The sequence below is a fragment of the Colletotrichum paranaense genome (genome assembly GCF_030867605.1).
Source record: "Colletotrichum paranaense strain IMI 384185 chromosome Unknown Scaffold_2.1, whole genome shotgun sequence".
In the NCBI taxonomy this organism is placed as follows: Eukaryota; Fungi; Ascomycota; class Sordariomycetes; order Glomerellales; family Glomerellaceae; genus Colletotrichum; species Colletotrichum paranaense.
Genome location: NW_026848960.1, coordinates 2,924,978 through 2,950,841, shown reverse-complemented (window position 1 = coordinate 2,950,841; position 25,864 = coordinate 2,924,978). Strand labels below are relative to the sequence as shown.

Genomic DNA, 25,864 nt, shown 5'->3' with positions numbered 1-25,864 from the left:
GAGGTAAACGAGGAAGAAGTCTAGAAAAGACATGGCAATGCGGTCACTGAGTGAATGCCATGTGGGAAAGCAGTCCTGACAAATGTCTTTGTCTCGTCAATGCTCGGCAACTCCTGTTACGAGACTCCGGGAAAGCCGCGAGAAGAGAATAAGGTACCGATGCCGGGTATTTTTCCAACACGTACGGATATTTTGGGAGGAGAGAGAAACAGAGACAGGGCCGGCAACGAAAGACGGAACACAGCGTAAGAGAAAAAAACAACCGTGAGACTAGGTAGCAGCTCCAAACAAGCCACGCCGAAATGAGACGAGACGTGGATGAGCAGGCAAGGACATACGGAAGTTGGAGCCGGAAATCCCATTGTGTGCAAATTGGCACCTTTGGTACCATGAGCAATGAAGAGTCTTGACACGTGCAAGAGACCTCAGCAGCGTGTCATTGGTCAGCTCGCCTTTTGTCAAGGACACCTGGGCAAGTAGCCAGTGGAGGAAAGTTCGGAGAGAGGTACTGCGCAGGGAAGTAGTCATGTCGCATTGGGTCGACCGTCAGTGGTCAACTTCCCTCCGTCCGAAACGACTGCTCAGGGCGGAGTCGCAACTGCCTTTGACCTGCTTGAATGTGCCTCCGCATTGGCCAGAACCGCCTGCCTTGGCGACTTGCCCGCCCTTGCCTCCCCTCAACTGTGGGGTCAGCCCCCCGACCGAACTCACCACCTTACGCAGTATCCGTCACCCGGGAAGGTCGACACCAGCCTTTTCCAGGTGGATCTGGACCTGTTGGCCCTTGACTTCCTTGGGATCTGGGACGGGAGAGGGGGGAACCACGGAGCCATCGAGCGTGGGGCCGCCGACTCTGCGTAACTCGACGGAGACCATACCTTCCTTACCTTAGACTTTGTCGTCTCGCCTCGCCTCTCACACCTGCTTCTCATAATAGTCGCGACTTTTCCTCCTTTTCATTTCTGCGATCCCCTCTCTCTACCGTGTATACTCTCATACCTCATATCTTACAACACTTACTTACTTACCACTTTGCCCAGACCCAACTACAAAGGCAGAGATTTCCAAGGCAGGCTGAACTGAACACCAGGATACCCAGTAGCGCTGCCGCATGTGATACCTACTGTCACGAGTGCCGCCGCCAACACATACACACAACCAACCACCACAGTCGCTCAGACTCAACCAGTGGCATCTCGCCTCCTCAAATATCTTACATTCCCCGCCCGGCAAGGAGTGGCCGCGAGGGAGCGATATCTCTGAAAGCATACCCTTACCTGTATCACAACCACAAACATGGCTTCAACTACCACACCAATGCCCAACATCGGCGGCCTGTTGGCTCCATTACTGCCTGCTCTCGTGCCAGCAAGCATCTCTAAACAGCCTGCCATCGGCGTCTTGCCTCTTCTCAGCCCTATCCTAAGGCAAAGAGTCCAACTTCTTTCAGAGGCCAGCACCGAGCCATGGCTCCGTCTCCTCGCATATGACACCGACAAGGCGGCGCGCCTGGCAGAGATTGTTCAGAGCGGCAGGCTAGAGCCTCACCCGGTATCTGGCGAGGTCGAGGTAGACTGGGAATACGACGCGAAGACGAGGTACAGGCGGCTCGATCTCGAGACCTTGCAGGCCTTTGTTGCTCTCGAGGAGCTTGAGTTGACCTTCCAACTCATCTACTGCGTCGGCGACAAGGATGGCGGCGGCGACGGCTGGAGGATCGGCGAGGTTAGCGTCACCGACAAGGCGGCACCCTTTGGAACTTTTGGCGGCTATTCGACCATCGCCGAGGCCGAAAAAGCCTATGCAGACGAAAAGTCAAAGGCGACGACGACGTCAAAGGCACCAGCCAGCTCAGCGTACAATGACGCTGCCGAGGCGGATGACGATGAGGACGATGGCTACTGGGACAGATACGACGCAACTCCTGCCCGCACGCCAGCAAATGAGTCCCCCGCCGCCGTCAAGCGTTCCCCCGCGCCGCACGTACCACAGGCGTCGCAGCTGGGCCAGTTCCGAACCGACTCGGCAGAGGATGCGTACTATGCACAATATGATTCAGTACAACCGGCAATGGACGCTCACGACCCCGACGAAGAGGTTGAGGGTTTCGAAACGGCCCCTCCTCTGGGACTCGGCGCTGTTGTAGGCCAGCATAACTCGGATCAGGGTCTGAACGAGACAAACGGCTCCTGGACACTGGCTGAACCCCCGCGGTCGCCCTCGATTCATAGTCAAATTGACGAAGACAGGGCTGCTGTGCTCCTTCATCCGCGCCCGGCTTCGAGCGCTAGCAGCAACGGCAGCCGCTTGGTCGAGAAGCTCGAGGAGAGCGTGGGCAAGCAGGACCAGAACGAGTTCGGCGTGAAGCAGCACGTGTCGAGGAGCATTCGCAGTCTCTTCCTGCTGGCTCGTTCGTCCGGTATCGACAGGGAAGAGTTTGAGCGGTTGGTGAAGACGGAATTGGATGTCCTTGGCATGATTGAAGACGACGAGGTTTGAAGCCACGAGGCTGGCGGACTTTTCTTGTATATGACGTTTCTCCTCCTCGGTGGTGCTCCGTGGGGATTTCCGCGGGATCAGGCTGTCATTCGGCATAGGGTTGGGTTGGGCTGCATGTAACGGGGCGTTTATCCATGGCCATATCTTTGAATACTAAGAATTAAAACATATATCTTGTGAAAAAAAAAACCTGTATCAGTGAAAAAAAAGTACAAGTTATAACGAGGAAGCAGCGACCATCGGGAAACGTGTTGGCATATAGCAAAGAAACGCTCAACAATTCCCGTAGTCTGATGAGCGAACCCCGGCGCTGATGATAGTTGAGTACACGTCGGGGAAGAAGATGTTGTCCAACAAAGTGCCAACGTTAGGCCTGTTGACCGAATAAAAACTTGAGGAAGAAGGAGCGTGAACAAGAACAAGAATGGGCGCCTCTAAGTTGATCGTAAAGCCATAGGTCCATAAGTTAAAGAAGTCAAAGTAGTCGCATCGAGGTAGTCGTCTATTTGGCCGGTCCCAACTGTTGTGAACCTTCCAGCATGCCGCGGTCTGGGATAGGGGGGGGGGGGGGTTCGAAATGAGTCGACGGCTGTCCAACCGTATCGCCCCTACTAGGTATAGGTAGTCTCGATCGTCTGATCTCTGACATTCCTCGCGACGAACGAATGGGGGAGACTCCGATGTAGGCTATATCTAATTACGGCACTTAAGTTGAAGATGCACTGTTTGTAGAAGATCGTTGGCATTGACTTCTCTTGTTGCTGGGAGCGGATCAGGTGATTTGCTGATTTTGGATCTTGGCCCATTGGGAGCATTCGCCAGTGGAGTGAGAAGTGTTGTCCGATGACGCTTGACGAGAGAAGATACATGTGAGTGTGTAGCAAGCCCTTCACAGAGAGCGCGCAAGGAGGATCAGCGACCTTGTTTGCTCATGGGTGGTTCTCAGTACTGTGTAAGCGCCCAGTCAGTCTTTGGCGGTGGTGTGTGTAAGACGAGCGGGCGCGCGGGCGGTTACGCAGTCGCCGTGGGCTGGAACCGAGTTCATGCCGTAAGCATTGGAATTGGCGGTTACGTTGGTGTACCTGTTCAAACGTTGGTCGTGACAATGATAGCCTACGATTGTGGAAGGATTGGCGGGACGACGAGTGGCAATGTCGATTGAAGGCTGGGTTTGTAGTCGATGTTGGTGCATTCACGGCTTAGAACCGAACCATCCGGGAGGAGCTTGAGCAGTGGCCGGTCGCTGATTGTTCCAGTCGATCAAGTCACAAGAAAATCCAACACAGGGTTATCTTTCTTCCCGAAATCTTCGGAAGATGCTCCTCATTAGTTGTCATGCCGTGCAAGTTGGAAGTTGCATCTTGTAAGTTGAAGCCATCACCAAGTGCCTCCCGGCTCATAGACCCACCCCCGAAAAAGACCCCACAAAACATCGGAACGTCTTCGCGCCTCAATCATAAGGCCACAAACAAACGCGCCAATTGGACACGCGGGAACAGCCGTCCCAAAAAAAGTTCACCATCGTCGAAGCTCCCGGCCTACAGCTTTCCCTTTCGTCGGCGACACGGTTCAACTTCCCTACCACGCCCCTCCAAACGACCGTCCTCCCCAAGATCCACCAGTGGTTGAGGAAATCCGACATACACATACCACAATAATGTTCTCACGATTAAGGTTACCGCGCATCGGCGCGAGCATCGCCGCCGCCGCCAGAGCAGCACCGGCCAGACCTCTCCAGCAGCGCTCGATACACTACGTCCCCCAGCTCTCCCACGACTTCAAGGACGGCGTGCCGGGTCTGCTGTCGGCCGACGGCTACGATATGGCGTGGAACCAGTACATGACGCTTGTCCTTGACAAGCTCAATGCCTTGATTGCAGGTCAGTCTACGCTGTTCTCCTTCTCCTAACTTGGCGATCCTAGCTCCCGTCGCATGATAATCTCGAATCGTTCCAATCACATTCAATGTGACACACAAAGCAACCAGAGATATACTAAACCACAGCAACACAGGCACCGACCTCGAACAGCGCGACGTCAAGCAAATCCTCCTCGCCTCGGCCCAGGACCCCTCCCAAGCCCCCGTCTTCAACAACGCCTCCATGGCGCACAACACCCACTTCTTCTTCAAGAACATCACCCCGAACCCGAAACCCATGCCCGAGTCCCTCGCCGCCGAGCTCTCCCACTCCTTCTCCTCCATCGACACCCTCCGCCGCGAAATGATCCTCACCGCCTCCTCCATGTTCGGTCCCGGCTTCGTCTGGCTCGTCAAGGCAGGCCACCAAGACTACCGCATCCTCACCACCTACCTCGCGGGCTCCCCCTACCCGGGCGCCCACTGGCGCCTCCAGAGCACCGACATGAACACCGTCGGCCTGGGCGGCTCCGCCAACAAGTACTTCCAGCGCAGCGCCGCCGCCCAGAGACCGGGAACGAAGCCGCCCGGCGCGCTCGACGCCGTGCCGCTTCTGTGCCTCAACACGTGGGAGCACACGTGGATCCGCGACTACGGGCTCGGCGTCGGCGGCCGCGGCGGCAAGAAGGCGTTTGCTGAGGCGTGGTGGGAGGTGATTGACTGGGAGGCCGTCAACCTCGCGGCGGACATTCCTTCCCGGCCACAGTTCATGCGGTAAACTAAGAAAGGAGGAGGTGGGGGTGAGTAGTGATCGCCGGACTTGTGGGAGCTGCGAGAGCTGGTGGAATGATGGCTGTGGCGCGACTACTATGCGACCTAAAAGCCGCTATAGGGGAGCTTAGCCAAGCTTTTTGAAGAGAGCTGGGGCGAAAGGGGGAGAAGTGAGGAGAGACCCGTCCATCGATACAGGAGATATCCCCCCTATAGTCCTGCAAGATCTTGTGTGGATAGCAGTCGGGGGCGGGCGACGGACTGGCAGACTACATGTAGGAATTATCAAAAAAGGCAAGACGAAACTGTAAGAATAGAAACCGCTGCGCATATAGAGAAGATGGGTGGTTGCAGAGTAACATGTACTATTCCTGTACTACTTTAAAGACTTCCCCCCCTTTGGCAATTAAGATCGTGCCATCACTCTGAACCGAACAAATTGTTTAGATGTGCTCTATAGATTGAGTACGACTCTTGGTCGTACCACCGGGCTCACCCCCTCGGCCTCTCCATACAGCTGCTGGCAAGGCCATACCTTCTCCTACCCTAAGCTGCCCTTGATCCATTTAGTGACAGCAAGGGAAAGGGGAAGAGAAGACCTAGGAAGGAAATTTTGATGGTCCTCAACTGGGCCTTCGAGATAATGCGCCTCGTCTAACCGCGCCCGGCTGGAGGTGATGCAAAAAAAAGCTTTGCCCTGTTGATATCTTGAAACCGATCCAAGGGGCAAGGTAAAGTCACCTCCACGCCTCTCTACGCATACATTGATGCCGCAAGCGAAGCAACGAAACAGGACCGCAATGCTCGTTCTTCATGCAGAGTTCCAGAAAAGGGCCCGGCCACTATGTCAGACGGAAACTGCAGAGAATCCCCGTGAGCTTCACCGGGTCGAATTAGCTCACCCACAAGTAAACCTTCCATTGCCCTTGCCTTTCATCTTTGCTTCGACTTGGAAAAAGAAAAAAAAAGGCTTCGATAGATGGATTCTATTCGAGTCGCTCAACTCAGCAAAGACTCTTCATCGTCTCGTCTCAAACCCCCCCCCCCCTCTTCCTCTCAACTCTGTTTCCCCTGACTGCATTTCGCGCCAGGCCAAGACTCTCTCTTGAGCAAAGACCAAAGTTCAATCTCTGATACATCACATCACAAGGGAAGTCTTCACAGCTTCAAAAGTCACGAGAAGAAAGAGCAAATGGTATTCATTTTCATAACCGAGATCCCGGAGCGTCGCCCACAAAAGCGGCTCGGCTCCTGTTCAGGTCCCCCCTATTTTCCAGTTTGCAACTAAACTCTCTCAAATAGCTATAACAAAAAGTTAACTTAGGTATCATGGTAATCCCTCCCAGTAGTAAGTAATATGTTTAGAAAAAAGGGCAAAGGAGTGTCTTTTCGTTCCATTTCATTCCGTTTCCGTTCCGTACGTGTTGTTTTCTTTTTGGTATTTTGTTTTTCTTTTCGGTTTTCATCAGAGAAATAAGAGACAGTGAGAAATAGAATAATTATGTTCAGTAAGGAACCTCAACAGAGTTGTCCAAATCAAAATCCCCGGGTTTCCTATCCTTTCCCTCCCCCCCTGTTGTAATAAATAGAGGAAAAAAGGAGTCATATACCCGGCGTCAGGTAGAGGGGGGAGGGAGAATCTGATTTCAAGGATGTAACAAATGCCGCTATCCAGATGACTTATGCAAGAGAGGAGATGAAATGGAAAAAGGAGACGAGGGAGATGGTTCAAGCTTCTCAGAGTGCCCGAGAAGCTCGACCTCTCAAAAAAGAAATCCAAAATATGGCAAAAGAGTGTACCAATGACGACCTTTCATAAGAGAAATAAAGTCCCCGAGGCAAATGTCGCTCGCTTGCTGGCTTGCTTTGCTTGAATTGAAGATGAAAAGCAGTGAAAAACAGACGTTAAACACGAAACGCAAGTCATTATCGGATATTCGGTGCTTTTCTTGGCTTTTGAGAAAGGATCATTTCGACAGGGAGGTCTAGATCATGTTGCCGTTAACACTGACCTCGAACCCATCACCCTTCTGCTTCAGCGCCTTGGCGAGCATCAACTCCCGCATCCAATCGATACGGTCATCGCGGCTCTTGACGGCAAAATGATGTGTCTTGCCCGTGCCGTTGGCGCCCTCGGCGGGGATCGACCCGGAGCTCGAGGAGTGCCCGTGCCCGAAGCCGTGCAGCGCGCTCCCGCGCTTCCGCAACTTGGCGCCCGCGGACTCCTTGTCCTTGTCCTGCGGGATGAGCTGGAAGCTAAACGCCGCAACGGGGTCGCTCTTCTCGCGGCTGTGTGACGACGAGGAGCTGAAGTGGACGGCCTTGAAGGCGGCGGAGAGCTTGCTCTGCGACGCGAGGCTGGAGCACGCGATGGCGTAGTCGTCGACGTCGACGTACTCGAGCGTGCGGTCGACCGTCTTTGCGTCCTTGTGGACGGCGAGACGAGTGCCCTTGAGGGTGCAGAAGGTGTCGTTCCACTCGTGGCGGAGCATCTTTGTCTTGCGCTTCTTCATGGGGCCCTGGAAGGTCACGCCGTCCTGCTGAGCGGCGGAGGCGGCTTGTTTGACGGGGAGGGAGGGCGCGAGGTGGGTGATGGGCGGGATAGCTTGCTCAAAGGGGGTTGTGCGCTCGATGGGGGACCAGGGGTAGTTCACACGGGGAGGGGCTTGGAGAGGCTGCTGTTGCTGAAGGGGTTGAGGGCGGACGGATGTGCGTGGGGAAGTGTGTCTGGGTGATGTGCGGGCGATGGGGGTCGCAGTGTTTTCGTTCAAGGCGGGAAGGACGGGGAACGAGGGGCGGCGGGCAGAGGAGCGGGATTGGGTGCGGGAAAGGGGCAGCTGCTGCTGCTTGGAGACGCCGGGACGGTAGTTCATCTCAGGAGGAACAGACTGGGACACGTCGCGGGCGATGCGGTCCATGGGCACGGCAGTGACGGGGACATCCATCTCGGAGAAGGGAGTCCCGAAGCGGTAGGGGTTGTTGATGGGGCTCTGCAGGTCCGGAGACATGGCCTCGGCCCGGTCCATGTGGTAGGGGACGAAGCCTTGCGGCTGCTGCTGCTGGTGGTACTGGGGTGTCGGGAGCGGCTCCGGGTGGGCTGACGGAGGAGGGACTGTCGAGGCGCGGAGAGGGCTGGCGCGAGGAGCCTGCTTACCCGGGATGGAGAGCTTCGGCAGGTGACGGAGGCGTTCAGGCTGGGCCTTCATGGCAGGGAAGCCCATCTCGAAGGGGGGTGTCGGCGGCACCGTGGTATCCTCGTGCTTCTGGAAGTCGAGGAACTGGCGCACATTGTCCTGGGGGTCCCTCGAGATGACGTTGCGGAGGGCAGCCTCTTGCAGATACTGCAGAGGCGTGGCGTTGCCGGGGCCCAGCACGTCAGAGGAAGCCACCACGGACGGGACGGCGTCCGAGACAGGCCTGAGGATTTGCGTAGGATCGAGGGCCCTGGCAGTGTGCGGATTGCCTGGGTTTCCGGTGATGACGACCTGTTCCGTGTCGAGGTCGACAAAGGGGTGCTCCTTCTTGAAGGCCTCGATGAGGCGCTGCTGCTTCCTCCACTTTGAGCAGTTCTCGCCCTTGGCGCACTGGTGCGGCTTGGGGACGACCTGCTCGATGCCGACGATGGACACGGATTCCATGGGCGTGATGATATCGTCGTGCGACGGCTTCTTGGGCCGCCTTCTGCTGCTCTTGCTCCTCTTCATCCCGCAGTCGTCCGTCTGCTGCCTTTCCGCCGCCCGGACCTCGCGAGTCTCCTTTTTGACTTCTCGGCTCGGCTCGTCTTGGATCGGCGTCGGGGCGCGTGGCGAGCTGGGTCTGCTGTCGCGCAAGACCTGAATCTGGTTCCAAACGCGCGTCCTCATGCCGAATGACGGAATGTCCAACTCCTTGAGATCCTCAAACTTCAACGTAATTAGGATGGGCCCGTTGATATCGTTCTCCACGAAGCGGCCGGCGACCGAGAGCTCAATGCCAGCATTGAGCATCGATTGCGCAACCATCTCTGGCGTCCATGAGACGAGCTCCCTCGACTCAAACTCTTCGTACGTGAACTGAAAGGGACCGCTCTGGTGTCTGGATGGGGGCATCGGCGGCTGCTGCGGTCTGATGTGTCGGAATGGTTCATCGAAAGGTCGCGCCGTCTTGGGTGTCACCGGGGACAGCGTCAGGATGGCCTCGTCAAAGTAGCTGGCGGTGGAAGCACGGAACAGGTGCGGTCCGGAAGGACCCTCAATATTCTTGTTTGGTGACTCCATCATCTCTGTCGCATACATCATCCGCCCTTGACTCGATCTTGGCGTCTGCACCTCATCGTAGGATGAGAGTGTTGTGATACTTGGCTGGCCGCCAGACTTTTTTGCGCCCACACACGTTAGCTATAGCCCTCTTGGGAACGAGGCCACTGCCGCTTCCAACAAAATCACTTACAGAGTTGACACTGATCCGAGGAGAGTTGTCTTCAAACTCGCTGAGCACGTCGTCGTCCCATTCCATGTCCATGAACTCGGTCGCCACCGACGTTGGCCTTTGCGGCTCGGCTTTGATGCCAAAGAACGTGTCGCGCATGGGCGCCTTTTCGCGCATCTCATGGCGCAGGCGACGCTCGCCTCTTTCATATTCTTGTGTGTAGTTCTAGCGGCGCAAAGTCAGCCTCAAAAGCCACACACCGCGTCGCAAAACCCCCGTTTTGACTGTCATTCCTCAACTCACCATTTTGTGTGTATGTGTGTAAGTGGTTATTCCCAGATACGGAAAGTGGGGTGGAGGAATGTTCAAGAGGGCGTGGACTGGCTATATCTGACTTGCAGTCTACAGCGTAGGACAGCCTCCTCCGTGGCAATTTTGGTACCCTTTTCTTCTTTGCTTTTTCCCGTACAGCTGGGAAACGAGGGGGGAAGCCGTTGCCGGCAGCACTCTGCTCTATGAAGCCTGTAGATACTTGGGGATAGCGGCACGCAGTGCAAGCTATGGGGAGGTTGAATACGCCTCGGGGCTAGCAAACAAGACCAGCGAAAAGGAGATGCCTAAAGGAAAAAGAGATATGAGGTCCAGCAGAGCCGAATATGCTCGTTTGGTATGTAACGGGTCGCAAAAGAGAAGAAGGAGGGGAGCCGGTACAAGGCGGGCGCCTACCGCGAGTTATGTATGTCTAGTGTGTCCATGCACGGCGGAGCAGTGTAGGGATGTGAGACTGGGGGGGTGGTTGACCGTTGAGAAGGAGGAGGAGGAGGTGGAAGCATGGTGGTTGAGAGAGAGTCGGATCACAGCACATACGCAGCAGCAGCAGAAGCACGCACAGGTATCCCATCACCTACCCATGGCATGCCCTCGTTCCCCAATATGCATGCTGGCTCTGGTGTGATTCGACCTGTGGCACTTGCACACGGCGCCGATGGTGGCACTCTGAACAGACCAGTCGAGTGTATAATAATAGCCCGGGTGGTGTGTGGGCAGGTTAGGTATCTAGGTTCTGTGTGCTAGGTTCTGTGTGCTAGGTTCTGTGTGCTAGGTTCTGGGTTGGAGAGACGACAGAGGCAGATAGAAGAGTGCGCTTGCGTGTACCTACGTGCGTGTGTGTGTGGCCGAGCGGGCAAAGGCCCAGCCCATGAATCGGCCATTCATTGAACCCTGAACAACGGCGGTGGTCCTAGGCGACGATACCGGCGTCGATTAGTTGTTGGGTGAAGATGTGAGGAGAGACAGAGAGTGAGTGAGAGAGAGAGGGAACGCTTCAAAGGCTGGTGGTTCCCCGGCCAAAGGGGGTGTGTAGCCGGGCAGCCATCCATGTGGATAGAGGTGCACAACCGGCAGCAAGCACTTTGCACTTGCAGCGAAGCACCACGCAGGACGCGGCATGTACTACGTTCGTCCCCCCCCCCCCCAATATCCCAACACAGGCAACTGGCCAGGCACAGGGCAGCACAGCAGCAGCAGTGGGCGGAAGCTGTGCTTGTACAGGCGTGGGGAAGCGTAGTAGTCAGTACTCAGCAATGGACCTGTCTCTGCTCTGTGAGGATGTGTGAATGGAAGGGGGGTGGTTCGAACTTCGAACAGAGAGAGGAGACAGAGGTTGAAGCGAGGAACGGGAGAAAGAGGGTCTAGGACGGCTCAAAGGTCGGGAAAAGTGTAAACCTGATTGGCCGGGGACGGGAAAAGAAGCTCGTGCATAGCGCCCAGCCGACGGACCTGGACTTTGGGCAAGAGCAAGAGGCAGGCGCTGGAGCTTCCCATTGGCCATAAATCCAAAGAAACAAAATGTCGTGGGATGTTATTTTAGGGAACGCTAACACGCCATTGGTTGGAAAATCGGGATACCGTGAAGTTATCTACGGGAATACATACGTACATACATCCTTGCCCCCGGCTTGCCGCTACGGCGGCGTTTAAGCGCCCGTCTTTCTCAATCTGGCGGCCACTCGCTGTTCGCTTGTCGTCTGAATAAGTGGGGCATGTCGACGACCACCCCCCGGTCGCCGGCCGTCAACGGCGTGAAGCACAAAAAAAAAGGGAAAGGCAGGAGACAGAAGGGAAAGAGGGGAATGGGGGTGTGGCACACATCCGCCGGGATGAGACCTTGCCATCCTCTTTCTCTTTCTCTCTGCTGTATCCGAACGGATACGTCTCTCACCTCACCTCACCTCACCTTCAATGCTTTTCCTTTTCACACCTTTTTTTGGGCAGTCATCCACAACTCCACAACACCCGATTGCGCACCCTCGTTCAACCCTCGCTCAGTCCACCGCCCGCAACATGGGCTCTTGCCTCTTGGTACATACACTCCGTACGTCCTCGAACTCGACTCTTCTGGCCCATAGCCCCCACACCATTCGAGCTAAAATTCCCATCACGCCCTGTCCATCACCTGCAAGGATACCACTGACAAGGACCAGGGGCAAGGACGAGCAGCTTCCCCGGCACACACACCTCTCTCTCCCCGTCCATTTCTCTTCTTTTTTCCTGATGACCTCGCACCACACAAGCTTGAAGCCGCATGCCACAGCAACAAAAAAAAGCAAAGAAAAAAGCTGCACTGCACTGCGCTGCACTGCACACTGCACGCTTTCCTCAACCCGCCCGCCCGTCCGCTCGTGGTTCGCTAGTGCCCAGCTTACATACCATTACCGATACAACCAGCTTACAGCTTTACCTTAGCTATCCATGCCAGAGTTCCCATGCTTGCTTGGCACCCTCCTCTCGCCTTTCGCGGCCTTTGCAGAGAACCCCCAAAATGCGCCGCCCACCGCCTGCTGTTCGTGGACTTGTGTCACTATCACCGCCCACGGCCCACCACCCATCACTTATCGGACCTTAGCTGTCATCACATTCCAATCTTATCAAGTCTCTTTTTTTTCCCCAGGATCAAGCCCAGCACCACACAGGCGTATTCTTAGCTATGTCTTTGACACTTCCCACCTTTAGTCTGGTCAAGGCATGTGGATCAAGACAAGACGAGACAAGCCATGTGAGCGCCCTGCCCAATCCCGTCATGGCCGTCCTCTCAACGGCCACCCGAATCCTTCTGACTGGGAAACTTTCCCAAGGAATGCAATGGCCCGTAGAAGTCCTGCATCGTGCGGCTTTTCTTGCCCAGCAGTTCGTTTTCCCGTATGGCGGGGACGAGCAAATCAGTGCTACACCGTGACCGGCCACCTTACTTGACCGTCCGTCAACCATACGCAGTAGAGAGAGGCCCAAAAAAGAAAGAAAGGGGAGAATTACAGCCACATCTACACCCCCTCTCCCCATTTCTGCCTCCTTCATGTTGCACCCTCGGCTACCTACAGCCCACCGCACACCTCCGATCCCGACGAGTCTCGACTCTCAAATGTCCACGGTCCAGGGCCAGGACCCCACCCTCACGATCAACTGACTTCCCCTCACTGGTCTTCTCAGCCACTCAGTATGCCCATCGGGCCTCCATCGGAGAAATCCCCATCAAACCGAGACTACCATTCCGTCCGGGGGTTTTCGACGAGGCCAATGGCCTTGCGAGAAGCCTCTTTTACGAAAGGTCCCAATATGAGGCGAGATTTCGTCTTCCTCTTGGAATTGGTCCTCTTGGGTGACTGGACTGACATGGGACGGTTCGGATCTTAATGGGTCCTGCCACGCCCAAAGGTGACCTTTCTTCGCCCAGTTGGCCCGTTGCGCTCCTCATCCTCCACCTTGCGTGTCACTGTCGGCGCAGTCCGTGGATCGCTTATCATTAGTCTCGCCTTGCCCTCAGCTCGCAAATCATGCGCGCCTCTGGATACTTACTTACCGCCCAATCGCTCCGTGTCAATAGCGAACAACGTGACCAGGCAGAAGCTGTAGCTGTGGCACATGACCTGCGCAACTGGCTCACCATTGCTGCCAGGCAAATTTGATAGAGGCGAAGAAATCTCTCAACAGTCAATGAATCCCCAGTCACATATCCACGTATGACTTCATACTCACAAGTCCTGCAGATGGCGGTCAAAAGTGTGACGAGAGGACATGGTTGATGCAGCAGCAGCAGGTCTCTTGGGCTTTTGCATTCGTATGTATGCACCCGTCGCTAGCTTCCATAGCTTGATGCCGTGGAATGGGAACTCTTGGCCTTGTTTGCTGGATGAGAGTCTCCATCCAGCGAGCCATACCTATCCCAAGAGGGACAAAGGGGGCTGGCAGAATGTGCTCTTGATAGGTAGACGACGATGGACGGTCTGGAGATGGTGGTACGACAAGACCTCGGTGGCCAGCTTTCTACCCCGCAGAGCCGTTGAGACAAATATGCGATACATGCCATGTCCGAAATGTGGTTGCTGCCACACTCTTGTAGGTTGGCGGATTGGGATGCGGTGATATCTGATAGAGCTGCAGTATCGGACCTTGCAGAATTTGGGAAGCTGACACCACCACTCTGCTCTCTCTCTCTCTCCGGATACAGGATCTGACTCTGCTAATCGAAGTGTCCAAAAAGCACATCTGATTGGGGCGCAGATAATGACATTGGAAGAGTCAAAGCATTGGTGAGTTGCCGTTGCTACCATGGTGGCAGCCGATTCCGGTCCCAGAAATTCCAACCCCTCTCCCGGCCGGCAATCAACCAGTTGCGCAACATCAACTTCTGTGTGTCGGTGTCGGTGAAGCACCACACATCTCCACATGTAAGGGAGCAATAATGTGCTTCGAGGAACGACAAGAGGCCAGCGCAGAGAATTCCCGCTGACTCATAAGATAGCCTAAAAGTGCTGTGAACTTGTGAAGGTCGACCCCGTACTTGCCTTAGCAGTGTGACGCTCTGCAGGGAAGCATAAAGCACGCTCCCGCTACTGCATCCCCATCTTCCATGTTCATTCCAGGTGGTGTTCGATGCGTCTCCGAGACATAAAAAAGCCGTGGCGGTATCCGACGGGACAAGAATTTGTGAATCATCTGCAGTCTTGCCTTCTTCACCGACTCTTCACGTCGTCTGGCATGCCCTTGGATGACCTCATCCGATCATTTCCGCGAGACAGGAGAACATGTGTTCAACAATGCCTCAGTGTCTCGGCCAGATCAAGAATCTTTCCTTGCGCTGTTGTCTCAGTCCCTTCAACGGCAATCCATAGAGAGCTTGTCCGACCGGAGCCGGGTCGCACAGAGAAACACCTGGTGGTGATTGAGGTTAAACAGCGACCAGTAAGAGGCCGAAATGCGAATGGCGGAAGGAGATCCCAGCAATGGAGAATTGGCTGTCGATAATTATGCTCCGCGGCCGACTCTACCCGATGGCCATTCGAGATTCAGTGTAAGACCAGGCCATGTTCCAAGGCAATTGGGCAGGGCGTCCGCATTCAATTTCTGATCCTGGAGGAGGATCATCGAATATGGCTAACCCTAACGTGGGCTGGAGCACAGTGCACCTTGTACACACCCCTCAGCCCGCAATTGAGCCCAGCAGGGGTTGATGGCTATAGTATGGTGGACGATGGTGTGGTTTGGGGGAGGCCATCCTCGAATGAATTGGCGTATTCTCGAGGGTGTTTTTACCTTGTGTGTGTTCGTGAGAAACGACGTTCTCCAGACATGTCTCCAGTGCGCAACTCATGTCCTCCAATGAGTTGGCTGGAACACGTTTTCACGCGCTCTCACATGATGGCGAACTAATGCGAGCCTCGCACTACTGTTGTGGATGGATGACTCTCCCGCTCATGTCAACCAGTGGATTTCGATGCTGGAAAGGGGATTGTGATGGTGTTGACGAGTCTCAGAACCAGAACTCGTTGCATTGTGACCGTTTGCAAGACCCTAGAAATCTCTTCGTCAGATCGCATGGCGATGCGGCGCGGATGGCCTGAGCGAGACGGATGCAGGTCATCGTGATTTCGGTCCGCAACTGGCGCTCCACTAGTGGCATGTCGAAAATGGCTGCCATCTCGTAGTTGACAGGGCGAGGCGAGCCGATACAGAGGGCGTGGCTTAACATCTGCAATGTGCTTGGCATCCATCTGCCACGAGTCGTATCGCAAGCAGTCAATTTATCCAGACAATGGCAGGCATTGTCCGTAAGATAGCTCTTCAAGGTTTCCTTTGTCATTCGTATCCTCAATGCAACATCGAATTCGTAATTCATTGTTGGTTGAAATGCATCCGATGTTGGGGCCTAGAATGCTAAATCTTCGGTGTTATTTGAATTGTCGATTGTTGAAGAGAAAGGTTGTCAGCTGCATGCCATCCCGTAATGTCTAGACATGCGACGTTGAAAATCATGCAAACTTTCCTATTGTGCCTTGGGGTCCGAAATCTGACCTCACGGGGGCCATGTTCTCTTCCAAATTGCAACGCAGTATGCGCTGTATTTGTGATTCTGTGCCGCAATACAACACAGTATTTGAGTGAATCGCGGCGTTGGGGGTTGGACCTGGAAGCTTAGATCCACAGATTCAGCGGGAGGGCGGGAGAGCATGGATCTGGTACAGTGCTCCCGTACGGTACGGAGCTCAAAGCTGACAATGTCGGCCAGGGTGTTCCTGGCCTTGTGAGATTTGCTAGGGAGTCGACCACAAAGGTTTGTCTGCCGCTTTGAATAATGCCGCGATCTTTCTTAGTTCGCGCGTCTTCTTCTCCATGTTTACGGACGTAATATTTTCGCCAAAGGCAAACAATGAGCCCAGAGACAGACTAGAGGCCGTAGGTTCCGACTAGGATCTGTGTCGATGTGCCGCGCGTGGCTGGGGTCCAGAAGCGACGCGATGTTGCGCCGTTCGCCAGCTGTTAACGGAAGAGCGGGAAGACTGGGATGCCCAGGCGTGGTTTCTGTTCTCCGCAAAATCTAGCGGCCGCATTCCCTGCAATCCGATATCTCGACCCTCAAGGTTCAAAGATGCTGTTCACATCACATCACATTAACCTAGCCACAACAGGACAGTGATTGGGGATGATGGGCACACCTCAACGCCTCAAAGTCTGTCCGCCAATCAACGGCGCGGGGTTTTGCTCGCTGCCATTGACGACTCCAGAAGATGAAAGCCGACATAGGTAGTGGAGGGAAACGATATGTGTGATCTGGAGAAAAGGAGATTGCACCGTGACAGGGGCGTCCTTCTGTCGCCTCTTTCTGGCTGAAAGCAGGTACGAACGAGGCTGTTGACCTTGCAACCGGAGTCGACGATCGCCTCAACTCAATCGAATGGTTCAATGCCACCATATCCGCAGTGTAGTATCCGTCATGTACAAGGGGAAATGAGGGCCCGAGGGTGAGGCACAAAAACAGTGTCTTGGCCACGCCGATCGTTGAATCATGCCATATTTGGCTGCGAGAGAATAAATATTTATGTCGAATAGTGTTGTTATATGTGCCGCACGAGCTGACAATGCAAATGAAAGGGTCGGATGTAGATGAGGTTGTGATAGCGAGCACCGATATCAATCAGTTGGGCACTGACAGTCTGACAGAACGGCAACCCGACCAGCGAGGCACATGTGGCGTCTGACCGGATAAACTTGCGTCTTCCGCGGGACGGACGCTGACGAACGGCGGGCTCTACTGCGGCGAAGGCGGGACGTAGTGTATCCGTACTGCGGGACGGGCAGATAATTGTTGCGCACTCCGCGAGCCATGGGCCCCCTGAGACTCGAGAGACGCGATGGGCGACGATCGTGGACATTTTGCGATGATTGTGATTGTCAGCGGGCAGAAAGGCAGGCATCATGTTGCGAAGGAAAAGAAAGAAGACCCTGGGCTGTTGGCTGATGACCGCGTGCGCAGAAACCTAGTCAAGGTAGGTACGGCACGGATGCTGTACAGGCCGGGTACTGCCTCGAGGCGGCGAGCTGTTGGTTCGAGCCGCCGATGCAAGACCGTTCGTTACTGACGGGTAGGTTTGCAGTGTACTCCGTAGACCCCGGATTAATGGCAAACCAACGCTCCGTCGAGTGTATTGGCGTGAACTAAAGTTGACGGAGTTCGGATGTAATGGCGGTAGGTAGTGTCGTTGGAGCTAATTAGGTCCTTTGGGCGATGGTGCCAGTTGGGTGGGAAGCTGTCGCCATAATTAGCCCGCATGATCTAAAAGTTGGCAGACTATCGATATGGGGTGATATCGTGACCTGGCGGGTTAAACTCCCGGATAAGAGGGACAATCCTCTCAGATTGGGGGTAAAATAAAAATAGAAGCAGACGACGGTTGTTAGTTGGCGTGACTGAATTCTGCGGGTGACAGTAAACAGCTGCAGCGGCTAGACGATGTGACGAGCTGGATGACGCATGGAGAGGTGTGCTCAAATTAGCCCACATGTCAGAGTTGCAAAAGGGCAAATAGTGTGACGCAAAGAGGGTTAATTCGATCACGCATCATGAGCTGGGCGGCTAATTAGGCCGCCAGAAATAGGACCAGATGGGATCATGGATGAGGTTTGTTCCGAGGGTGACGGATGGCCAGATGGTCAGATGAACGGTACCTATCCGTACTGCTTAAGCAAGCAATGGAAGGTACAGGGAAGTGAAGATGATCCGAGTATTCCGTCTCGGAAGGTGGTGAGGGTGGTACTCCGATGCCGTACCTTAGGGCAACGTAGCCAAGTACATAGGTAGTCCGTACCTTAGCTCACCAGGCAAGAGCGTCCTGTTGACGGGAGATCACCATCATCGGCGGACCTTGCCCGACGTGCCCCCTCCAGACAGCAAACTTGCCGTGCGGCGGGCGGCGTGCCTGCCAGATGCATACGGCAAGGAAGGTACCTTAGGTTGTCGTTCGGCAGCACTTGCACGGCACGGAAGGAAGCGGAGAGCAGGAATAGGAGGGGAAAGAGATGAAGATACGTCACCGTGATTGGCCGAAATTCGTGAGGAAAGCACAAAAGCCAGATTTTGGCTGGCAGATGGTGGACAAGCATCTGAGGAACGTGCCATGCGTGCCTTCCGCTGCAGCGCCTCTGTTTCCCTGCGAGGGCAAGAGCAAGAGACAAGAGGGGCAGGAAACATGGAGCTAAGGTGCCTTAGCATGCGAACCCCGCGAGAAGGTGCCCTGTCACTTGCCGCGCTCCTGCCGCGTATTGGCCAAAGCTCTGCCCCACCCGGAGGACTAGCTGGGGGGTCCCTGACCAATATTCCTGCACGATCTTCTCGCTTGCAGCAAACAATAGCCAATCCGGGGCCGTAGCGGTCCTTTCACAAGAGCTTAAATCCCTGCGACATCACAAGCGCTAATGAACGGTTGGTCCCGAAGCCCTGCACGAGACGACAGGTCGTCACACCTCGCCGTCGAATCAACGTCTGCGCCAGCCCTCTTGACAAAGGAACCTCGACTGCACCGACAATGACGCTAACGACGTACTCCGTACCTCTGTCAGGCTGTCCAAGCAAAGAGGTGGCAGGTGCTGGAGACTGGAGAGGGAAAAAGAAACGCAAAGCAAATACCTCAGAGGAGTAGTACCTACCTACCATCGGGAGGACGAGTAGCCAGCCGCAACCTTGTCCCTGTGCCTTTCTGCAGCCGTTATTCGCAACGACTTCGGAGTACAGCAGGCAAGAAGTAAAGAAATCCTGACGGCTTTGGCGGAGCGGAGCACCTTGCACGACATCTCCCGCGGTGCCATGATACCCCCTTGCTTGCTGCACCTGCCACCACTTTCGGCTGTAGTTGGGTATCGATGGCCAAGTACCGGCCTCGACATCTTCCACTCTCCATCAAAACCCACTCGCTCATCTTTGGAGATGGATACTCGCCTCACTCGCCTATCCTCCCCACGATCCGAGGTATTTTCACTCTCTTGATTATCTACGGATAATCCAATTACACCAAGCACAAACCCACCTGCTGACAGGCTACAGGATACAGCAAAGCACCCCTGAACTTCTCGCCATGCACGACAGAAAGTCCTAGTTCCACCGTATCAACTCCGGCAGCCACATTCGACCGACATTGAGTGGCCGTATGGACCATCCAATCCGGGAGCTGACCGCCTTTCTCGGCCTTCTCATTTGTGGATGGACTTTAGAAGGCCCTGTCTTGTTCGGTCGAGTCCAAGTCTCAAAGAAGAACATGAGGCAAGATGAGATCCAACATCGCTCTCGCCAGAGTCGGCAACCTGTTGCCAAAGTAGCAAACACTACGGGACCTAATTCGACGGGGCTTGAACTTTCACCCAGCATGGGTCTTTGGAGAACCAACAGCAATGAAGATCATTCCCAGAAAACGATCAGGCTAATTGCCATATTTGATGCCATTCAACGGGGGCTCCAGCGGTTGACTAGTCATGTTCCGCTCATGGTTATCCATCATGCAACCATGAAGCGAGGCTCCTCACATGGGATGATCGGATGAATCCACCGCGTTTGTCAGACACAGGGCTAACCTCACCAAAAAAGGCTGACAGGGCCCCATACCCATGCAAACCCGTAGGTTCTTGCCCGGCTTTCGCTTCTGGCTCTACGAATACCTACGGTAGTATTTCGATGATGGGTCCCACAAGCTCAGCGAACTGTGTTGGTGGTTGGCAAGCTTCATGCAAGTACGTGCGATCCTAGGACAGAGCTTGTTAGTGGGAGAAATGATCCACGACCAAATGTCATTTGCAAGGGGGAGCCTGGCTAACTGTAGCTCTGCTCAGTGCTTGGTCATCCGTCGGCCCCCGAAATCCTCTACTCAAATCGTGCCATCGACGGCCTGCTTGGCGGCCGAGGGGGACCATCTATCGATAGTACTTGAGGTCGGAGCCGGTGCAACGTATACAAGATAGATCAAGACCATACAGATAATCCATACGGATACTATTATGTGTTTCTGCAGCTCCGGCTGCGCAACGGACTCCCGCGGGGTGAACTCGCATCCGGGCGAACTGCTACTCGTAGCATCAAGTTTCCCCTTCCAGTCGATATTGAAGATCAGCATCTGCACCGGTCAGGGCCCGGGACGACAGAGTGGATGCGGTATCGACGGCGGACAGCCGGAGAGGCATATGGCCGGATGGAGCACAACTCGATAGCAGGTTGGCAAGTCGGGTTGGGCAAACAGGAGGCGGGCCCCATGTGGTTCTGCATGTCTCTGCGTAGGGTGGTGACCAGGTGGTCGAAGGTGTGCTTGGCACCTTGGTCCCCATGGCCTGCCATCCAGAGCCAGCCATGGCAAGCCACGATATGCATGCGTTGCCCGTTCACTCGCTCGACAGCTGCTCGCACCCATGTCGTCCATCTCGAAGCTGCCCCCCCTCTCGACGCGGAATTGTCCATTCCTATTCTATTCTCAGGTGGGGTCCAACAGTGAGTGCGACCGCCTTTGGCGGCCCATTCTCATTGGAGCCTGTAAGCGCAGGTCAAAGTCTCACGCACTCGATGTGAAGGCGGCCAGCCGGCCTGCCTTGTGCCCTAGCCTACGTTAGTCTGGAATGCAGAGCAGACACACACACACTCACGGCTCGGGGGGACGATGGAGACACACATACATAGGTGTATCCAAATTTAGAACAATATTGATGTTGGCTACGTAGTGAACACCAGGCAGACCACTCAAAGGCCCGTTGGTTGGCGCAACAAGAGGACGGTCATGATGAAGGCGGCCACAATATAAGACTTTGGACCATCCATCACGAACAATTGGATTCTGGCCTCCTCTCGTTGTTGATCTGTAGAAGTCAAGCAGAAGAAGAAGAAGAAGGAAAAGTGATCCAAGTGTTTGTTCAAGGTTTTTTCTCTCTCATTCATACAATTGTTTTTTGATACCCTCCGTCCACAATCTTCGGAAAACCCCAACCACTCGAATACCACCCGATAATCCAGTTCAAGGCAAGCCGGACTTGCTAAACGACCAGTCACTCATTCGACACCACCGAAACCAAAAAACCCACAGTCGATCACTCTCGACATATTTGCAATTTTACAATTTGCAGCGCGCCCATTGCTTACAGTTCACGAAACGAGATCAAATTTGCTGTTGCATTTTGAACGACAAGGAAGAAAGAAATAATTCAATAATCTGATACGATTTGGAACCTTGGGTTTCTGGAAACTCGACAAACCATTCGACAAACAACCCAGTCTCCCATCTCAAATTGCGTTGACAGCGGGCGAGTGAACAGACGATTCCTGACCATCGAGTCCCCCTCGTCGAGTTCTCCCCCCTCTCCAACATCGATCCCAGGTTGTCCCCGCCTTTTTTTTCACTCTTGGCTACCAGGAAAGAAAAAGAAGCGAGAGAGCACAGAGGAACGAAGACTGCTTCACCCAGCACACAAACACACACAGCACACACAAATCAGAAGAAAAGAGGAGAAGACCACAACGCGCGCACTCGCACTCTCACACCCCCAGGACCCCTGGTCGTTCTTTCCCCGGTCCAGAGCACAGTGTCGGTCGCTTCCGTCTCTACACAGTGTAACGGTTCCTGCCACGCCCCTCCACTTGTCGACCCTGGTCCCTGATCACCCCCCGGTCCACCACACATTCACACACCCTTCACCACACACCTCCCTCCCTCCTCTCTCTCTCCTCCGCCCCAGCCAGCCAGCTCTAGCTCTGTCCTCGCTGCTCGGCTTGTCATTCACACGCAGGTACCTCCATCGCGAACAGAAGAAGGGTACAAATGGCATCTCTACCCCCCAACCACATTCGAGAGGACTTCATGAGATCAACAGCTGCAGTCAACATGGCCGTCGCATCTTCTGCGAAGGCCAAGTCGGCCTGCAAAGCCAACACCACCAACAACAACAATGCCAGCTCCAAGGCAAAATCACAAATGCACCGCCGTTCAAGGACAGGTACGTTCATCCCAAGAATCCCCTTCTTTTCCCCAAATCCCATCCCATTTAGCATGGTATTAGCCATGCTTTACTTACACCCACATCCAAATCCCACTTACACGGGAGCGACTCTCCCTTACTCACCTCAAATCGTGACCTCAACGATGGTCAAACCTCATCTAAGCACTTGAGACTAATTGAATTTTCTACAGGATGCTACACCTGCAGACTGCGCCGCAAGAAGTGCGACGAGGGCTCGCCAATGTGCTCCGCTTGCAAACATCTTGGCTTGACATGCGAATACAAGCGCCCAATGTGGTGGAGCAACAACGATGCCCGCCGCAAGCACAAGGACGACATCAAGATGATTATCAAGCGCAAGAAGCTCTCAGAGAAGGCGTCGCACACAATCCAGACTTCCGTCGGCTCTCCTCCCGGCCTGTCGCACTCTTTGCCCACCTCTGCCACCTTTTCCGACCCTCTGGACCGCACTCGCTCCGCCTCCATTGACTCGCACTTCTCCCAGGCTTTCAACTTCAACAGCCCGCCAACTGTCGGTGCCGATTATGCTGCCTACAACCCCCAGATGCACCCCGACTTCATGTTCAGTGGCTTCCCCTCGCCTTACGAGATTGATGTCAAGACTGAGCGCCAGGTCTACATGAACGATGTGCCCACTCTAAGGGAGTCGACCATTTCCACTTTCAGCACCTACCACACTCCCCCACCTCCGGGAACCATCCTGCCTTCCTCCGTGCCCCTCGACGGCGAGTGGACCGAGCAGATCTACTCTGAGCGCAAGGAGTCCCTTAGCGAGGAGGCCCTCAACGTCAACTTCTTCGACTTCTCTCATGGCCCGGCCATGTCCAACCGCCAGGTCGCAGTTGAGCTTGACGAGAACGATCAGCGCCTGCTGGACCACTTTATCCAATTCGTCCTGCCCACCATCTTTCCCATCCTCGACTCCAACCAACATGGCTCAGTCGGTTCCGATCTGATCTTGCCGGCTCTGCAGAGCAACAAGGGTTACCTGCACTGCTGTCTTAGCATCGCCGCCCAGCACTACAAGGCGACCATGAACGTTCCCGGAGAGGAGATTGACCAGGACATCATGCGCCATCGGTACGCCACCATCTCGTCTCTTTGCGACGCTTTGAACAAGGACGAGAACCACCAGGAGATTCTCGAGGCTGCTTTGGGTCTTATCTTCTTCCAGTGTGTCGTCGGTCGCTTCGACGACGCACTGCCCGACATCCCCTGGCACCAGCACTTCCAAGCTGCCATCAGCTTGGTCCAGAAGCTTGACCTACCCCGCCTGGTTTCGGATCCCCATGAGCAGATAACCCAAACTCCCTTCAACATGACTTTGACCTCTTGGATTGACATTCTTGGCGCCACCATGCAGGGACAAGCTCCTACCTTTGCCCACACCTACCGCGAGAAGCACCTGTCAAACAACCCTAGCCTGGGTCTTCGCGAGCTCATGGGATGCGATGACCGTGTCATGTACCTCATTTCTGAGATCGCCTGCCTCGAGGCTCTCAAGGGAAGCGGCATGGACGACATTACTCTTTGCCAGCACGTCCACGCTCTTGGCGACCAGATCAACCTCACCGAGATTGGCGAGCCTGGTCCCAAGATGCCTTACAATAACAACGGAAGCCTTTCCCCTAAGCAGCTTTCCAAGAACATGACAGCCGCGTTCCGCCTTGCCGCTCGCATCTATCTTTGCAGCTTGGTACCCGGCTTCAATCCCGCGCAGGCTTCCTGTGTCGGCTTAGTTGAGAAGCTTGCCAACGTTCTCCAGCTTATCCCCTCGGGACCTGGAGGCTTTGACCGCAGTCTCGTCTGGGTCTACCTCGTGGGCGGCTCTGTCAGCTTGCCTGGCAGCTCTTTCCGCGCTCTCTTTGAGGACCGCGTTGCCCAGCTTGGCGATGTCTCTGACTGCGGCTCCTTCGGCCGCGTCGCCTCGCTCCTCAACGAAGTCTGGATGCAGACAGGCAACATCAAGAGCAGTGACAGCTGCGCCGGCAGCCCTGGTTCCACGCAAGGAGCTGAGGCGGTAGCATACATCCACTGGAGGGATGTCATGCAGATGAAGGGCTGGGACTTCTTGCTCATCTAGCATCCTGGCTGGTTCCGGGTTGTATAAATGTGTGCAGAAGGCTCGCCTTCCATTTGCATGGTATGTATACCGCCTCCGCAAAGGTGATTCAGGCAATCGCTTATTCCCTTTCGCGCAACCAGGGCTGCTTGGCAGCCTGTCTTGCACTGCTGGACACTTTAGAATCTTCTCTTCGATCTTCCCCATTTTGATACCACATTTTTCTACATTTACACCAACCTAATCAAAGGTTGCTTTGGGTTTACTAGAAGGACACGCCGCAAGGCACACGGAGCGGACATGAACGATGAGAGCGAAGACACTTGGATCACACTTTTTTACCTTTTCTTCTGACTGGACACTTTCACGGGTGAGGGTGCACGGGGCAGCTGGGCCTGGCTGCCAGGATGATGGATGATGACGAGGGATGATGGGAAAGGGACTGCCTGGGTGAGGCCCTGGAACATGCAATGGAAACATGAGATGCGACGAACGACTATTCTTCATTTATTCAGACGGAACACACTTTCGTCTGATATCTTGGTTTTTCTTTCTTCTCTTGGGTATACCATAGCATGAGCACGGGAAACGGGCTTCATCGGAGTTTATGTTTGGGACTTTGGGACTAGCAGTTCGGTGCATCTGGACTGGATCGGATGGATCAAAGAGAAGGGCTCTGGGAGCTGCGATGGGCTAGCTTCCCAGTTGACTTCTTCACATGGTACTCATTCGGTAGCCTTTCGGCTCTCTACGGAGCAGTTGGCAGAATCGAGCAGGATTATAGGAATCATGTAATACCAAAACATTATACCCAACAATTTCAAAAGCACTACTTTCGAATCATGCCCTGTCCCTCCCTTTACTGGGCTTTGAAAGCTGTGAAGAATTCCCTCACCAGTGGTGTCCACCGGCCGAGTCCGAGATTTGTCTGGGCCGGTCTATGCCAGGGTGGGGGGTCGAATCTTGGAAGAGTACACAGTAAGTTAAGGTAGGAAAGTTCTCCGGCTTACTGCGTACTTGCACGGGTGTGGCGAACACCACCACCTTCCCCCCTTGGAAGCACTTGGGCCGAAGCTTACGCGCAAATGGAACGATGGAGGGGAGGGTGCGTAAGACTGGAGTGACGGACGAGAGGAATCGATTACTGGACGAATTGAGCATGAGAGACAAGGAGAAAGAAAACAGCGATGGGGCGTTTTTCCTTTGGCAACTCGGGAGTAGAGGAGGGGAAAGGTGGGAGGTGAAGATGCAAGCTGCCGATCGAGGGTAGTACAAAGGGTCACTGTAACGTGTGTTTGCTCAAGGTGAGGTACCTAAGGCACCTTACAGTACAGTGTCTTCTTTGGAAGGCAATTGAAGCATGTTGCGGGAGGGTGCGGATTGTTTGGATGCGATGGACATGGCGTGGGTAGGTAATTGGCTCTGTGGGTGGTCATGAGGTAGCGCAGGTC

General features: G+C 54.6%; 9 protein-coding genes across 9 annotated transcripts; 6 read left to right on the top strand and 3 right to left on the bottom strand.

Moving 5' to 3' along the window:
• Positions 1-1,296: 1,296 nt before the first annotated feature.
• On the top strand, positions 1,297-2,499 carry CPAR01_02893 (uncharacterized protein; the record flags this gene model as incomplete). Its single annotated transcript, XM_060487180.1, has 1 exon — positions 1,297-2,499. One exon carries the CDS (start codon positions 1,297-1,299, stop codon positions 2,497-2,499), a length of 1,203 nt encoding a protein of 400 aa, XP_060354508.1.
• Positions 2,500-4,156: 1,657 nt separating this feature from the next.
• On the top strand, positions 4,157-5,135 carry CPAR01_02892 (superoxide dismutase; the record flags this gene model as incomplete). The annotated part of the gene is made up of 2 exons (XM_060487179.1): positions 4,157-4,379; positions 4,513-5,135. 2 exons carry the CDS (start codon positions 4,157-4,159, stop codon positions 5,133-5,135), a joined length of 846 nt encoding a protein of 281 aa, XP_060354507.1.
• Positions 5,136-6,489: 1,354 nt separating this feature from the next.
• Positions 6,490-6,594, bottom strand: CPAR01_02891 (uncharacterized protein; the record flags this gene model as incomplete). Its single annotated transcript, XM_060487178.1, has 1 exon — positions 6,490-6,594. One exon carries the CDS (start codon positions 6,592-6,594, stop codon positions 6,490-6,492), a length of 105 nt encoding a protein of 34 aa, XP_060354506.1.
• A 519-nt stretch (positions 6,595-7,113) lies between these two features.
• CPAR01_02890 (PH domain-containing protein) lies at positions 7,114-9,841 on the bottom strand (the record flags this gene model as incomplete). Its single annotated transcript, XM_060487177.1, has 3 exons — positions 7,114-9,480; positions 9,557-9,760; positions 9,839-9,841. 3 exons carry the CDS (start codon positions 9,839-9,841, stop codon positions 7,114-7,116), a joined length of 2,574 nt encoding a protein of 857 aa, XP_060354505.1.
• Positions 9,842-11,776: 1,935 nt separating this feature from the next.
• CPAR01_02889 (uncharacterized protein) lies at positions 11,777-12,440 on the top strand (the record flags this gene model as incomplete). Its single annotated transcript, XM_060487176.1, has 2 exons — positions 11,777-12,219; positions 12,281-12,440. 2 exons carry the CDS (start codon positions 11,777-11,779, stop codon positions 12,438-12,440), a joined length of 603 nt encoding a protein of 200 aa, XP_060354504.1.
• Positions 12,441-13,667: 1,227 nt separating this feature from the next.
• CPAR01_02888 (uncharacterized protein) lies at positions 13,668-13,898 on the bottom strand (the record flags this gene model as incomplete). Its single annotated transcript, XM_060487175.1, has 1 exon — positions 13,668-13,898. The coding sequence occupies one exon, from the start codon at positions 13,896-13,898 to the stop codon at positions 13,668-13,670; it is 231 nt and encodes a 76-aa protein (XP_060354503.1).
• A 5,611-nt stretch (positions 13,899-19,509) lies between these two features.
• CPAR01_02887 (uncharacterized protein) lies at positions 19,510-19,899 on the top strand (the record flags this gene model as incomplete). The annotated part of the gene is made up of 1 exon (XM_060487174.1): positions 19,510-19,899. One exon carries the CDS (start codon positions 19,510-19,512, stop codon positions 19,897-19,899), a length of 390 nt encoding a protein of 129 aa, XP_060354502.1.
• A 773-nt stretch (positions 19,900-20,672) lies between these two features.
• On the top strand, positions 20,673-20,912 carry CPAR01_02886 (uncharacterized protein; the record flags this gene model as incomplete). The annotated part of the gene is made up of 1 exon (XM_060487173.1): positions 20,673-20,912. The coding sequence occupies one exon, from the start codon at positions 20,673-20,675 to the stop codon at positions 20,910-20,912; it is 240 nt and encodes a 79-aa protein (XP_060354501.1).
• Positions 20,913-22,152: 1,240 nt separating this feature from the next.
• CPAR01_02885 (uncharacterized protein) lies at positions 22,153-24,434 on the top strand (the record flags this gene model as incomplete). The annotated part of the gene is made up of 2 exons (XM_060487172.1): positions 22,153-22,327; positions 22,522-24,434. 2 exons carry the CDS (start codon positions 22,153-22,155, stop codon positions 24,432-24,434), a joined length of 2,088 nt encoding a protein of 695 aa, XP_060354500.1.
• Positions 24,435-25,864: the final 1,430 nt, after the last annotated feature.